Source organism: Ictidomys tridecemlineatus, chromosome 6 (assembly GCF_052094955.1).
Source record: "Ictidomys tridecemlineatus isolate mIctTri1 chromosome 6, mIctTri1.hap1, whole genome shotgun sequence".
NCBI classification, from domain to species: Eukaryota; Metazoa; Chordata; class Mammalia; order Rodentia; family Sciuridae; genus Ictidomys; species Ictidomys tridecemlineatus.
In genome coordinates, this window is record NC_135482.1 from 104,795,568 (window position 1) to 104,811,278 (window position 15,711).

Genomic DNA, 15,711 nt, shown 5'->3' on the forward strand with positions numbered 1-15,711 from the left:
TAATACACTGCTGTTCTTTCAGTCACAGCTATATGTTTTCTTCCCATTTTTTATGGTGCCACCTGAAATTTCCCCCAATATTCTCAATGTTTCAGAAGCATTTAGATCCTGTGGTACCTTTGCAGGGAACATTTTCCAAGCCTGACTTAAGAGAAGCAGAGCAGTGAGCTCTTTGAATAAGAAAGTACAAGGTTAAACCATAACATATATTTGTAACTTAAAATTTGCAAAGCACTTCCCTATGCAAGATCTCATCTAAACCCCCACGTTAATTGTGTTAAATAGGTAGGGTTTATTATCTTATTTTACAAAACAGCAAATGGAGCCTCCCAGAGGCTGTGACTATCAGTGATGAACAGAAGTAGAACAGAATCTGAGCTTCCCGATCAAGTATTATTTCTCCACATAGTTCACTGTAATGAGGTTTTGATTCCTTTACCATTAGCTCTAATTCCTTCACAAAATCCTATGGGGTATGTCTACAGGAGGACCACTCTTAACTCCCTTTAGAGTAATTGTATCTAATTGTATCTAACATTTCTCAAAACTATAGTCAATTTTTATTCAAAATCCACAGTTCCTGGTCAACATGTCCTACATTAAAATCCAGAAGACAAAATAAGGCATCAAGAGTCCAGCATGAATGCTTCTACTGACCTCCTACTTCCTGTAAACATTACTGACCCTTGCTTATAAAAAAATAAAAGCCATTGCTGAAGCTGACTGTTATATGTTTGAGGAGGGAAAGAAGGCAGCAGATACAAAATAGCCAAAAATAACTTTGGTTCCATCTACAAGATATACACAAGAGAAAACTCTGGCAGAAGTTGTCTCTGTTGGCCATAAGCAATTCACCCAGTAGTCTCTTATGCTTCCCCATTCCTCTGCTCACCTGAGATCATGGATGTACCACCATCCAGCCTTCTCCCTTTAATTTGTCATCCAGTCTTCACAGCTGGCTAGCATGGCTCACGATAGTTCCTGTACTACATTTATGCCACTGTACAGTCCAGAGAATCCCAATTCAAAAACTCTTGCAGAAGCACACACTTAGTGATTCAACCTAGACTACTGGTCCCTACATGGCCTGATAGCATCCACAGTAATATCGTTTTAAAGAACTGCTAACAAGGAACCCAGGGGTGGAAATGATTCCATACGGTCCACTTTACAAGTCGAGAGTATGTGGTTGCAATAGCTTGTTTCAGGTCTTGATCTGAGCCTCTTTCCCCGTACCTCTACTGTCCAGTCCTCCGGGGGCCCTGGGAAATGCAAGGATAAGAACAACCAATTTCTCATCGTGGAGGCCTTTTGGTTAAAATATATGTTCAAGTGAGTCTTTTGGAAAGACCACCCTAAAAACTGAACCATAGAGCTGGATCCCATGGAATAAGGAGAGGATACAGGTGCTTTCTTTCCCATTGAACCATCATTGCCAGAAAGCAGCAACCTTCATCCATAGCTAACCCAAGAGAAGGTTGTTTGATGGGTATGTAAATTCTCAAGGACAACTGATGTTCACAGCTGATCATTCAGAGGTCACAAGCCACTTTGTATTAGGTATGCATTTATGCAAACTGTGTACTCCAGCCAGGTATGTTACCTGCCTCTGTGGGCTATCAAGAGAATTATTGAGATGAAACACATAAAAAAACCTTCTCATCATTAATGCCCTATGGATAATGGTCAACTCTTCTGTCCCCTCAACTTCACCATTTACCTTCAATATCTCGAATAGAAGGAGAATGGTAAGCACTTCAGAATCTGCTGAGAACCTGTCCTCTGGGTCTCTAATTTCAGAGGCAGTGGTGGATGGACAGCAATAGAAAGGCTCAGACCAAATGAGCTGAATATCTTTAACTAGATGAGAGATTTTCATAGTACACCAAGGGTAGGATGGGACAGATACCAAGAGGCAGGGAGTGGGGCAGAGTAGGTTATAGTACTGTAAGCTAGTGGTTTTCCACTGTGCTGCACAGTGGAATCACCTGATGAACTTTAAAAACTAGAGATGTGTCTCTCCCAAATATGGACATTCAAATTTAATTGGCCTGAAAAATATCTTGAGCAACCACATCACAGTCAGCCAGAGTTTAAAAATCTCAAAGTGCAAGGTGAGGATGGTTAAGTCAGAACAAAGATCTTTGAGAAAACACCAGACTTTTGAGATGCACCTTGCGCTCCACTGGGCTTTATCAAGAACAGCTTTTTTTTCCACCTCCCAGATTGCTGGATGGCATGCACACTATCACACACACACACTTTCTCTCCTTTTATATACACTAAACAGTGTGACCTTGCAAGAAATTGTTCATATAGATCTATTGCTGGCAAAAGAGGTAGTATAGATTTGGTAATTGTTAGGAGACTTTGACACTACTACTACTACTGCTACTACTACTTACTGTACACATATAGAGAGTGAGGGAGACTTTAACATAGGAGTAGTCTATGGGTGGAGCTGATATCCAGGAACCTGGGAACCCTTCAGATGCTTCAAAAACTTCTCTGTCTGTCCATATTCCTTTGTGAACCTAGGAAAAAAAAAATGCTCCCAGTGCACAAAACCTCCTCTGGAGCAAGTCACTGAGATGGTTTCAAATTTTCTGGGGTGTAACTCAAAAAGCCTTCTTCTTTATGATCCTGAATGAAATTAAAGTAGAATAAAAATGCATAGGAGGAAAATGGTTGGAAGATTCCCCCCACTGCCAACCACCCTTAATTCTCAATACTAAGAGTCACTATCTAAATCCCTGGTATCCCCAAAGACAGAACCACCCTAATGAATATAGTCTGTTTATTCTCTGGAGTTGGCAAAACCTCCTCTGGACCCAGCACTGGTCAGAGCAATGAGAGATCAATCAGGGGCACTGCTCACACTCTGCATTCTATCCAGTTGTACACTCATTCACTCATTCTTCTGCCCATCTCACCATCAGTCATTTGTCCTTTCATTGACTAGCTATTTATTAAGAGTCATTTTCCATACTGCAGCCAGGGGCATCCTTTTAAGCTCACAGGTGGACTGTGTCCCTTCCACGCTGTCTTCCCCAGCTAACTTTGCCACTGGGGTAAGGAGGAAGGTCCTGTAGGCACATGGCCCCACACTGTTCTGACTGGGCAACATCTATCTGGACCCCATGCTGTTGGCTCAGCCCTGCTGCTTCTCACGTGGGGCCTCTTCCCATGAGACTTCCTCTACCTGGAATTCTCACTTCCCCATCTTTTCTACTTCCATCAAAGATCACAAATGAAATTACAGACCATCAGAAAATTTTCCAGTCATTTCCTGGGTTGCTGGCTCCATGTATATTACTAGAAACTGATCATCTCCCTCCACCTCAGTTGATCCGGGAAAATTTCCTTTTGTCTCTGTCACAGCTCCGATGACTCTTCCCCAAGTCACAGAGATCATCATTACCACAAGAAGGTGTATGATGGATACCTGGAATCCTTGCAACCCTCTTGCATTTTTTTTCCTCCTTTTAGTCAAAAAATCAGACCCTCTGACCATTCCTCTGTCAAACAGTCCCCTGATGGTCTCATGAGGCTTTCTGCACACAGATGGAAGCTTTATACAGTAGTCCCTAAAGACTACATAAACACCAAAGGCAGAAGAACTAGGAAAATGTTTCCCAATTCAAACAAGAATCAAAAAGGAAAAGAAAATATCAGAGGATTATAGTAATGAGCAGAGGTCTCTCAACAGTAATCCAACCAAAATTCGACTTGATTTCCTAGACTTGCTAACACACCACAGTGTTCCCCCCTCACTCACACACTTGCGCGCACACACACACGCACACATGAACACACACACATGTGTACATGGGCATACGCACACTGAATACATCAAAGGCAAGAACATAAAATAAACACCCTATAAATTTCCTTGTAGTAATTTAAATGCTGAGACATGAAAAGAGAGAAAGTACTGTTGAAAATCTCTTTGCAGTGAAAGAAAGTCTCAGATACTCAAAAAAGAAAAAGAAAAAAAAAACCAGCAATGGCAGTATAATTTCTAACATGAAGGAATCTTCAACTTGAGCTATAACCAAGGCCAGGACACTAATGGGACTTATTTTAGGGGAGCTATCTTTGACCCCCATCACCATGAAGATGTACTGTTAGAAGGAAAGTCTAGAAAGGATATGGAGAAAGGAGCACACAAGTACTACATGGAATGTTTCACCCTTTCATATTTGAACATCTCCCGAAATTCCTCTGGGGAGTCCTCTCTCTCCCACTGCATGCAGGGTGGTCATCCTAGGGTCTGTACATCTAGGGGTCCTCCCTATGAGAGATCTAAAAGGCTCTCCTGCTCCCTGACAAACTGGAAACCAGGAAGCACCTCCAACTGCATGAAAGGTGGTACAGGATGCAAGACGGGGGATAGGAGGGCCCTAGAGGTCAAGAACAACCCCGTTATGGAGAGGAGGAACACCAGGCCTCCAGACCCCAGGTCCTCTAGGTCCCCCTACTCCTTCCCAGTGCAGAACCTGTTGCAGGATATCACAGAGCTTTCAGAAGCCTCTTCCCAAACACTGAGGTTACTAAAAAGCAGACCTGGGTCAAGCTGCCCACACTTGTCTTTCCCAGTCGCTCCAGCCTACAAGACCTTCCTCTAAACTCCCAAAGCCACTGCGGTCCCTGTCACTCATCTGCACTGGTTAACGGTATACAATTGTGCAGTTGCCCCCATCCAATTGTCTCTGTCTCCTTACTCCCAAAGAGACTGCAAAGCCACTCAAGGTAGGGTCTTGCCTTTCACCTCTTGGTATTCTAGATCACATGGTTCCTAGCCTGGTGAGGACTCAGGAGAGGTCCAGGGTCCCTTGGAAATAACACTTTTGTTAAGCAGATAAGGAAACCATCTAACAGATATGCTATGCTTTTTAGAGTCTCCCTTCTAAATTATAATGAAACTACTAAATAAGGACCTAATGTCTATTTCTCCGTGGTGTTTGGATGTGAAAACAGGATGTGAAAAAAAAAAATGGTAAGGAGCTCCCTGAGCAGGAGGGAATCAGAGGACAGAAGTGGACAGTAGATGGCAGTCTGTCCCTGTGTCAGAAGTGGTCACAGAGATCATACACTCTGCAGGGAGGCAGGAGGGAACAGCAGTGCCAGGAGGTGGACTCACCCTCCCCCACCTGTGCTGACTGCAATCATGAGCAGAGACATTTCTGAAAAGTGCCCCATGAGCTGGTACCCCTACACATCCTCCAAGGCCCGGCATCTGTCCCCAAACTTTCCCTAAGTGGAATCAAGGGCTTGCAGTACAATGGGATCTGAGCATCTATCACCCTAACTCTGGGATGGCCCTGGAAATCCAAGAACACTAAAACCACCAGCACAGGGCTCACCTTTTCCCCATGACCTATCTGTCTACCAGCTTAGACCTTGAGGCCAGCATCTCATTCATCTTTGCATCTTCTCCAATATCTAGCACAGGGCCACCAACGGGACACTTGCTAAATCATCTTTACACATGTTTTAAACTGTTTTCTGAGTATCCAAAGAGGGATTACTCTAATGCATGTGCAATGACACCAGATTCCTCCCATGACCAAGAGTTCCAATTTGCAGAATTAGGCAGGCTAAGACATGGGGGACAGAGGGCTCAAAACAGAGCATGAACATGCTTTCCCTGAGAGCAGGCAGTGAACATTCACGACCTCAGCCTTGGAACAGACCAAAAGAGAGATACAGAGGAAAACAGCTCTGATCCCTTGGCAGGGTGCACCTCCTCTCTGAGCCCTGTCTCTGGGGACTGTCCTATTACTGCTGCACAATAGGAACTCACTGGCCACTCCTGTATTCATTCACCCAACACATTTCTGTGGCAGTCACTAGCCCAAGTGCTGGGGGACAAAAAGATGAAAAGAACAGATCTCTTTCTTTGCAGAGCTCATATTCCACTGAGAAGATAGGAATGCAAATAAAACAGAGCTGCTAAATGGTATAACAGTGGGGCTTCCCATGGAAAGTAATGGTTAAGCAAAGATTTAAAAAGATGATTCTAATATCACTGCTGAAGATAGAGGGATAAGCATTCCAAACACAGCATATACAACATATCCTCCAATGCCATCTTAAATTCAAGAAGAGGTACCTATTTTGACCACTCCCATCATTTTGCAATCAGGACATTTCTCTCTACGTGTAAGTCATTTGAGCCTTCTCCATCTTAGCTATCCAGATTTTTCTACAAGGCTTTGATTCTCACAGTTTAATGAGAAGGCAAGAAAGACTTCAGCAATCATCTAAGGCAGTAACTCAATGTTCTTATTTAACGGAGAGGAAAGTGGGAGGTGGTATGTGCCTCAGGGACGTCCCCCAACTTTGGTCAGTTTCTGGTAGAGTTAGAAGTGGAATCTGGTCTCCTTGCTCATAGTTTGGGATCTTTCTGATCCAGCTTATGAATTCGGCTTCCCACAATTTTATCCCACATCAACCTCTCCCCATGCTCCCAGCTCCCCATCCAAGATCCGCCACAAACCTGGCAAGCTTGCTTCTTCAGCACTTTATAAACTTGCACTCATCCATATGTTCAATAACTTATCTGGCATCACATGACTTCCTTTCCTCCTCCACTCCCTTCACGTTTCTGTAAGCAAGTCCTCCAGGCCAGCAGGAATACCTGGAAATCCCAGGAATGGGGCATGGAGGTGGAGGGAGCCGCATAAGGACGTCTGGATGGTCACAATGGGCAGAGTCCTTTTGACCCGTTAGTGAATCCAACTCCTCTGGATGGAGGCCCATGGAAGGAAAGTGATCCGCTCAGAGTCACACAGCTACTCTGAGTCCTCTGCAGCGGGGAATGTGATGAAGCAAACCATCTGGGTGTCAAGTGGCCTGGGCATCTTCCCACCCATGGGACACACGTGTTGTGAAATCAGGTGCATTTCAGAGCTGTGTCTTCCTCTTGAATTCTGTGTAAGGACCTTGTGAAGCATCAGGAGCAGGTCCGTGAGGCACAGGATGAAACTGATCCCAGATAGTCCCCAAGGGAACACTTGGAGCCAGAGGGGGAGAATATTTTTAAATACTGGGGGCTTAAAACTAGCAGAGAGGGAGGTGTGGGAAATGGCCAGAATGTGGCTATCATTTAACACAAACAAACAAACAAAAACCAAGGTTGTAAGTCAAAGGGAAGAAGAAAAGTGTCACCCTAGATGTCAAATTTTTAAAGTAATTTTTTTGATCATCTACAATCTAAAAATCTAATAGTTGTTAAATTAGTGTTGCATAGTTATTTGCCCAGTGCAAATATGTTAAGCAGAAGAACACAATCATCTCTCATTAATTGTCTTGATGTATGTGGTAGTGTTAGTAGGGATATTAGTCCAGGAATAAATAACAAAAACTTCAGTCATCCTCACTGAAGAAAGCAATGGTCATCCCAAGAACCCCTTTGGTTTCCCTACTTCTGGTACTACCTAGAAAGTAGCATGCAGAGCAAACACCAGGGCTGGAGGATTCTACAGCTGCTCTGATCTGCATCAAACATAACCTAGGAACCTCAGTCCTTTGCAGCAACCCCTGTCCTAAAACCACCCAGTTAGAAGTCAACTTAACTTTGGCCCCAGTCTAAATGGTGTGTGTTCCCTAGCCTATCAAGGAAACCATTTTCTGAATTCTCTCTCTCCATTCACATTCTCTTGTATTTAGATCCTATGCGATCTTCATCCCAGGGCTCAAGAATGCTAGGACCTACCACCTCTTGTGGGCGTGTGGATCAAAACCAGATGTTCAGCTCCCATCTTATAGAGTTTACAAGGAGGCAATTGTGGCTTAAATCAATACCCACATTCTGGAAGGGCAAATTCCCTTGTCAACAGAAGGGGAAGTAAAGGGGAGGGCTGATGGAAGCTAAGACAGATCGGACACATGCTTGCCAGCAGGTGGCTAGAAAACCTAAACATTTGTCTTGCACATGAAAAAGAACCTTTGGTAGAGCAGGTTACTCTGTGGGGTGACAACCTTTGCAGAAGGCTATCGAAGCAGCTCCATCTGGATGACATCACAGAATATAAAAAGCAGAACCAGCTGGCAGATTTCAGGAGAGAAAGACAGCATATGGATATTTAGTTGTGAGACTATGGATATATCACTTAACCTCACATCACTTCAGTATGCCCACCTGTAAATGGGATTATTTGAGGCATTTAGATAATGCCATATAATATTTATAATAATGCCTGGTATCCAGTAAGTACTCAAATATTCACTATCCTCATCATTACCATAATCATCAATCATCTAAAAGGTGGATGCTTATCTTAGAAACACTGATACGGAAAGATATTTGAGCAGAAGCTGAATCATTAACACCTGGTGTACCAGAAAGCCAAAAAGCTAACCCCTTCCAGCCCTTCATGCTGCATACTGTGCAGGCTAAGCCAATGTCTTGAATGATCTTGGCCAAAACAAAACACTCAATGTCCTTTTTGTCTTTGAGTTACTCATTCCACAAAGATAATAAACAAGAGCTCAATAGGTGTATGCCAAGGCATGCTCCAGTTGAGGCCTATGAGCACTGAGGAAGGGGCTACAGTAGAATCTTAGGTGGTGGAGCTGGAATGGGATTTTGAGATCTCCTAGTTCAAGCCTTTCATTTTTAGGTAGGGAAATCCCAGCCTGGAGAGATGTCTAATTAGTGACAGAACTTAGTCCCCAGCCAGGTGCTTCACCTCCAAATCTGTAAGCCCCCTGCTGCTTAAGATCATCTGTCCTGAAGGTTTCTGAGATCACTTATGGGATATGACTCCAGCACCTCCTGCCTTAGCATGCTCAAGATCTTTACTTCTTTCCAAAATCCCTGAGTGAACAAATTCATATGATTTGGGGATCGGCATGTCTTCTCTGGAGATGTTGCTAGATAATGAGCAATCATAACAGACCACATCAAATTTCACTTCAAAATCTAATCTCCAGCTAAACCATAGTCATAGTCAGAGGTTTGTCCTCTGAGGATACCGAGAGTCCTGGCCAGACCTCAGTGATCCCCAATATTATGAAGAAGACCAGGGCACAGAACAGGGTATAAACATCAAATGCATCCTGAACATGTGGGGGAGGGGCAGGAGCAATCTTTAATCCCTTGGTATTTTTTAGGTAAAATGAAAGGCTGCTTCATGGAAAAATCATCAATGACAACAAAAAATGAAGTTCTGGGCCATCTACATGTGCTCCCACAGGTTCAGAAGTGAGTACTTAAAAAAAATTTTTTTTTTCTTCCTGTCCAGACTTGATCTTAACATAAAACTGTCCAGGCAAGGAGGAGGTAGTATTGACACTGGCCTCATCTTTAAAAGCTCAAAATCCCCATATACAAATGATTTCAAAAAAGCTGCTCCCAAATTTTTCATGAGGTGGCCGACCTGCAAGAAGCAATACAACAATCCAATATGAGCCAGGTGCCCTACCTATCACCCAGAACATAAGCTCTGCAAACACTTCATGCCCACCCAGGACAACTCCTGGGCTCATGTGTCCCTCAGCGTGTGTGTGTGTGTGTGTGTGTGTGTGTGTGTGTGTGTGTACGTACACAAACACACAGGTTCTCTCCTTTCTCTGTACATGCCGGTCCGTGCACAAAGTACACACAGAGAGCTTATCAACAGCACCACACAGGTCTTAAGCTTGTCTCCAGTAGAAGATTTGGTCCCTCTCCAACAAAGTCAATTTTAAATAAAACTAAATCCCAAATCCTAGCAACGGTCATTAGTTCAATATCCCCATCGTCAGAAATGGTCTGCCTCATTAAAGAGTAAAACAGCAGCTGGCGAAGTCTGGAAGCAGGGTGGTGGGTTTTAGAGATTCTCTGTGTCAGGCGGAATCCCCTCTCTCCATTTCCAGCCAGCACATGGATTTACATCCCCTCCATTTGAGGTGGGAACCCTATAACTGCTCAGGAAAAGGTCTGGGGAAGCCTGCAGCCCGCTGCCGCCTGCTCAATTAGGCGTCCTGGATAGAGGGGAAGAGGAGAGGCCTGAATACATCTGGGAGTAGAACTGCAGAGATGGGAAATGTTATGTAATTAAACTCTGCTGGCCTGTCCCGCTTGGGGAATGTGAGACCCATCAGCAGTGACCTCTTCCAATCAACTTAATTGGTCCAATCTCGCCAAGAAAAGCAACAGAATTGGTTTAGTGCCTCATGGAAATAGCTTAGCTCCTGACTATTTATGGCCACCGAACTCAAGGATGGGAGCCTTGACTCTGAGCCAGGAGTTGACAGCATGTGCTAACTTCTGGGAGGACTAGGAGGTTTCAGTGCCTCTGTGTCTCCATCTTTGTCTCCAGGGAAAGTGGCCGTACCCAACTTGCATGAGCATTTCACAAATCCAAAGGCCAGACCTGTGTCTTTCCAGGCAGTCCTGCCTGCCAAGGACTGATAGTCTAGAGAAAACAAACACTGATAGTAATACAGGGTGACTGGACTTTGCTTCTCTTTTATTCAAAGGATGGCTATGCCAGGGACGATTACTATTTTCTCTGTTCTCAAAGTCACATTTGTTTTGTCATTGTGATCTGCCTAGCTGGTGTGAAAAAACAAAACTAGGAAAATGTCTCTGAACTAGTAGGTGATTCCTTCTTTTGAGTAGATTGGAGACATTGCAGCTTTCCATCAACTAAAAATCTAGGTTTGGCTGCCTCCAAGTTAGAAAATGAATAAACTAAGGCAGTCAAAGAAAGCTTTGTTTACACACTGGGTGAGTAACAGAGATGCAGTGGCCATCAGGACTACTGGCTTGCATTGTAAAAGGGAAGAGGCAAAGAATCCATTTTCACAATGACTTACAAAATGCCAGCACATGTGTCCAATTAGATTTCACCACTATACAGCTTTGTACAACAAAACACATCAAGTTTTGATGAGAGAAAAGGGGAGTGAACTGGCCTTCTCATGGAGTCATTATCTACTTTGCTATTGGACAAAAAGAGAAATGGAGGGTCAGAGATATGAGAAAAGCTTTTCAAAGTTCCAAATTGGCAGAACTGGACTAGAATCACAGCATTCCTTCCCAGCAGAGAGTCTTCCACTGCACCACACTGTCCTCTGAAATATCTGCCACTAGACCTTCTGACCAATGGTCAAGTCCTATAACATCTGTCTCCTACAGAGATGAATTTTCCTAAAAGATAAGATGGTACCTTAAAACAACACAGCTATAATTGCATGGAGTCAAAAAAATCTGATGAGTCAAATAAAGTTGCCCTCATATAATTAGAGCCTAAAAAAAAATGAAGGTCCTTATGATTTGGTCCAGACAGGTGAATATGTGCCTCCTCTTTCCCTTCCCTGACCCAGTTACCTCACCAGTTATATCAATATATGACCTCAACTGAGCTTCTCCTTCCCCTCGCGCTCCAAAACATACAGCTTCTCTTTTATCTATACCTTTTTTCTTAAAATACATATCTGAGCATCTAAGACAATTTTCATTCTTCTCTATATACACAGAATTCCTGCAAAAAATAGTCACTGAATTCCTTTACAAGAACCAGAATATGTATCCCTCCATCCTTCTGATGATTTTTCTCCCAGTTCCTTTAGTCCTCAGCTTGCATGTTCTTGCAGGTGGGACACACACACACACACACACACACACACACACACACACACACACACGTTTTAAATTCAGCCCAGAAAACATCAAAGATGAACAAACACTCCCTGTCCACACCTTTCCTGAGCACATTTCACTCTTCTCCAGCTCCAAGTACTCCTGCTCTGAAGGAGGCACTACACATTCAGAAATTCAAATCTTCAAATGGATCAGGACCTGAATTTCTGATTTAGAATCCAGCACCTTCCAATTCTCAGACACACTCCCCCTACAAGAAACACTGGCATCCACCAGTTCCCTCACAACCCACAAAAGAATATATCATCCTTTATCTGTATGCCCCTTTTTACAAAGCCACACATATATTTCTAGCCAGCTTTTATTTGGTCCCCAAGATCCCCAAACATCTCTAGAAACTGAATTATGGACCTTGAAGAAATCTTGACAGGCACTGAGTTCTCTTCATTCCTGGAAAAAACTCAGCAGCCAGTTGAGCCCTGAGAAGGAATTTTTTCCAGGGCAGTTTGCCATGCCTCCATACCCAGAAGTAGGCTGAATATCCAGTTGGCATCCTATTAATCTTAATTGATAATCAATATTAATTGGTGATAGTGAATGCCCCTATTAAAAGAAAGCTGTTATAGGACATTATACAACATGCAAACCTACTACTGTGCATGCAAAAAACATATTCTTCCACTCAGTCTACTCCTGTGTACACATCCCTTTCTGTTTCCCACCCTGAGCCAAAACACAAACACAGTTCCCCTTAAATATACATCACTCATTCTAAGCCTTCTCCAATTCTTTTCTCTTTGGAAGGCAGGGAGGAGAAAAAAGCAAAGACCAACCCAGTATCCTTCCCTTCAGTGCCTCATTTCTCCATCAAGAGTGTCTGAGCCCATACTTTTCTAACCCCCACGTGTACAAATGCCATGGCAGCCAAATTCCACACCCCAGGCTCATAAAGTTCACACTCTACTCTCCTCAAATACCCCCCCACATCCCTTTTGTAATCCTCAGGCGTCCATTCTTCCACACAAGTCCACCTTTCAAGCACCACACACAGCCACCCTCCCACACCACACCCACTCCATGTGTCTGTGCAGGCATGCACAAGCCATCTGTCCTCAGCACACTGCACCTCTCCTCCAGCTCTGACACTCTTTGTAGGCACGGATTTCTCATTAACTGCACCTATGTCCTCACAAGCTTCCATCTCCCGCTTTGCACACAGATGCCCATCGAACAGCCCCTGCCCTGACTGCACACCTCCAAGTCCTTGCAGAGTAGGATGGAGCACCACCCCATATATTTACTCTCACACAGAGAGACTCTAGGAAACCCAGAACCAAATCCTCTAAGTCAAGCTTCAACCTCACCAACACAAAATCTTACATGCTTTCCCTACAGCAAAGGCCCAAAGACTTTTCAATTCCCTCTCATACTATTTACAGGAACCTACTTTTCTTTTTCTCTTCCCCCTGCTCCAAACGCCATACCCAGGTCTGTGTGTTTGAGATCAAGGCAAAAGCAGTTGGATTTTTATCCCGAAATTCTACATCTCCACTTTCTTTGTGAAGCACGTCTGGGAAGAGCTGTGGACAGGAGCGCGGGGCAGGCTGTTAGCTGGAGAATTTAAAATGTTGTGAAAACAGAACCAATTGAAAAGTTCCCTCTATGTTACAAGTGTCTCCCTTCCTGAGTGCGCTTACATACTTTCCTTGCATGTTTTTTAGAGGGTGGGAGAGGGCATCTTTTTACTAAAAAAGCAGGTTCTCCATCAGACTCTGAGAGTAACACCCACTCCTTATATGTTCCCTCCCCTCCCCCACCAGGCCCCCGCCCCCACTTCTTCTCACACATAAACAAGTCCGCTGGCGCATAGTCTCTAGCTCCAAGCCGGCACTCGCTAGGGCTGCGCCCTAGGAGCTGCTTCCACGCTGACTCTGAACCTGCCACCAGCTGCCAGAGGTCGAGGCCAAATGGTCTTTTGGGTGTTTTTCTCACCTGGAAACACCCATGGCTCAATTCCAAAGAGAGGGACCCTTTCTAGTCAACAGTACCCATTCTGTTCAGCGCAGGGGTCTCAATGCGGTGTATCTGAAGCGCAAAGGAGGAACGCAGCAAATTCCCGCAAAGCAGCAGCGCCTCCTGGACCAGCACTCACTCGCGCTCGAAAGTAACAAGCAGAGTCCCTATCCCCCTTCCAGCTCCTTGGCCACCCTTCTTTCCTGCACCTTCAATTCTCAAGCGTGCCAAATTTCATTAGGAAAATCCATCCAATAGAGTTCTGGGGCAACGGGGCAGTTCGGTCTTTTGTAGATTCTTGTAATTCCGACCTAGCTCCGCGGATCCCCAAGTCTCCCAGCTTTCCCATCGGAGCGCTGGAGTTCCTAGAACTCGCTCGCTCCCGAGAAACTGCGAAGAGACGGACAGAGATGGCCGAGCCCTGATGCTCACCGCACCCTGGCGGGGTCCCAGATGTGCGGGCAGAACGGGAACTCCAACATCTGCTCAAAGACCCGGGGTGGGAGCTGACCAAGATGAGCCCAGGGCTTTTTTGGAGAAAAGATTTCTGGGGACTCCAACGTAAATATGTGGCGAGTCCCAACTCCGCAAACTGGGAAGCGAAGGTCCAGGTTCCGAGCTTTGGGCCCCCCCCCCGCCCCCACCCCACGCCCTGGCCAGCACCGTGGCAGGGCCTGAGGAAAATCCCGCTCGGTGGCTAGCAGGGTGCAGGGCGCGTGCCGGGAGCTGCCGCTGCGGCGGCATCTTCGTCGCTTTCGGGCCAGGTCTGTCTGCTGCCCGCTTTTGTTATAGGATGTGCAGGGAGCTTTCTCCGAGGAGAATATGGGTTGTAAGAGTTGGAGGTGGGGAGTCCTATTGAATCCCTTTCCTGCCCTTCCAGGATCCCCATTTTCCCCTCGCCTCCACTCCCCGTTTTTCAAATCTAGTCCCTTAAACCTGATCACTTTCCCAGACTGAGGGCGGCTTCTTGGGCAGCCAAGGAATGAGAGGGAGGAGAAGGTGGGGAGGGGTGCCTGTGTGCGTGTGCGTGTTTGTAGTGGGGTGGCTGTAGTTGCGCCTCGGCCTGGGCAGATCCCAGCGCAAACTTTGGGGGAGGCTCAAGCCAGAGAAAGTAAGTGCCTGCGGTAGGATGGGGGTGGGGTGGGTGCAGAGTTGGGGGCCCCCAGCATTGGCCCACTGGAAAATCCCCACACACGTGGCCCCCCACCCACTCCCGGACCTGCCCACCCAACATGCCCGCCGCCTCCCCTTACCGTGGCAGAAGTAACCATGGCATCCGTATGACTATTTCCAGGGACGTCGACATGAAGAGAAAGATAGACGTGAGCTGGGTCATTCAAAGTCTCCCCCACCCCGCCGCAGCCACTACCCAGCAGGGGGAAAATGAGAGAAGAAAGAAAGAAGAGGGGAAGAAAGTTGCGCCGGGCTCTCTCTCAGGGCGGTGCGCAGAGCTGCTCGGTAAGGAGAGGAGCCTTCAACTCTGAGTCCCGTGAACATAATCTGCGCGGTTATAACCAGCCAACCCGGCCAGATGGCTCCGCGCTCAGCGCCTTAACCCCTTACGCGCCGCGGAGCCCGCCCCCGCGTCCCGCTTGAAGTGCGCCTCCCAGGCCCGCGTCCCAGCGTCCTCCGATTTCTCTCCGGCTACCAGTGCAAGGACCATGTCATTTTTCCAAGCCCCTCTTAAAACAAAGTAAACCAAAACGAACTTCCAAATTAGTAGTATTCTTCAGTACCTACTGCCCTTGATTTCTCTCTTAGCGATCCAGGGGGGGGAAAAACACAACGAAACATTTGACTTATCACTATATTTTACATGTTAATACTTCAGCCTCTCTTGTTTGTTCTTTTTCTTTAAATTTTTTCTTGTCGATTTTTTAATTTAAGATTTTCTTTACAAGGTTGAAGGGCCTTTCTTGCTCCTTTGCTCAGACGGGTCGAGTCTGAACCATAAACTCCTCCTCCAAACCTCAGACCCTTCCAACTCCAGATCTCTCCCCACCCCCTACCAAGCCCACCCGTCACTCCTCCCCCACCCAACGACACGAATATGCCCAAGAACAGTTGCTCCCCCGCAAGTCGCCACTCCTGGCGACCAGCAC

At 45.7% G+C, this 15,711-nt stretch overlaps 1 protein-coding gene and 1 long non-coding RNA gene across 3 annotated transcripts in view; one reads left to right on the top strand and one right to left on the bottom strand.

Moving 5' to 3' along the window:
* Ntf3 (neurotrophin 3) overlaps positions 1-14,995 on the bottom strand; it is a 59,583-nt gene extending 44,588 nt beyond the window's left edge. The window contains exon 1 of the mRNA XM_005338366.4: positions 14,863-14,995. Within this exon, the coding sequence (XP_005338423.1) occupies positions 14,863-14,880 (18 nt within the window). The 5' untranslated portion in view covers positions 14,881-14,995. The remainder of the gene's footprint in view (positions 1-14,862) is intronic.
* Positions 14,289-15,328, top strand: LOC144364964 (uncharacterized). 2 transcript variants are annotated; one of them, XR_013423168.1, is made up of 2 exons: positions 14,289-14,373; positions 14,904-15,328. It is a non-coding gene; the product is annotated as an uncharacterized LOC144364964 (long non-coding RNA). The 2 variants fall into 2 exon arrangements; XR_013423169.1 differs by lacking the exon at positions 14,289-14,373 and adding an exon at positions 14,633-14,720.
* The last annotated feature ends 383 nt before the right edge of the window (positions 15,329-15,711 follow it).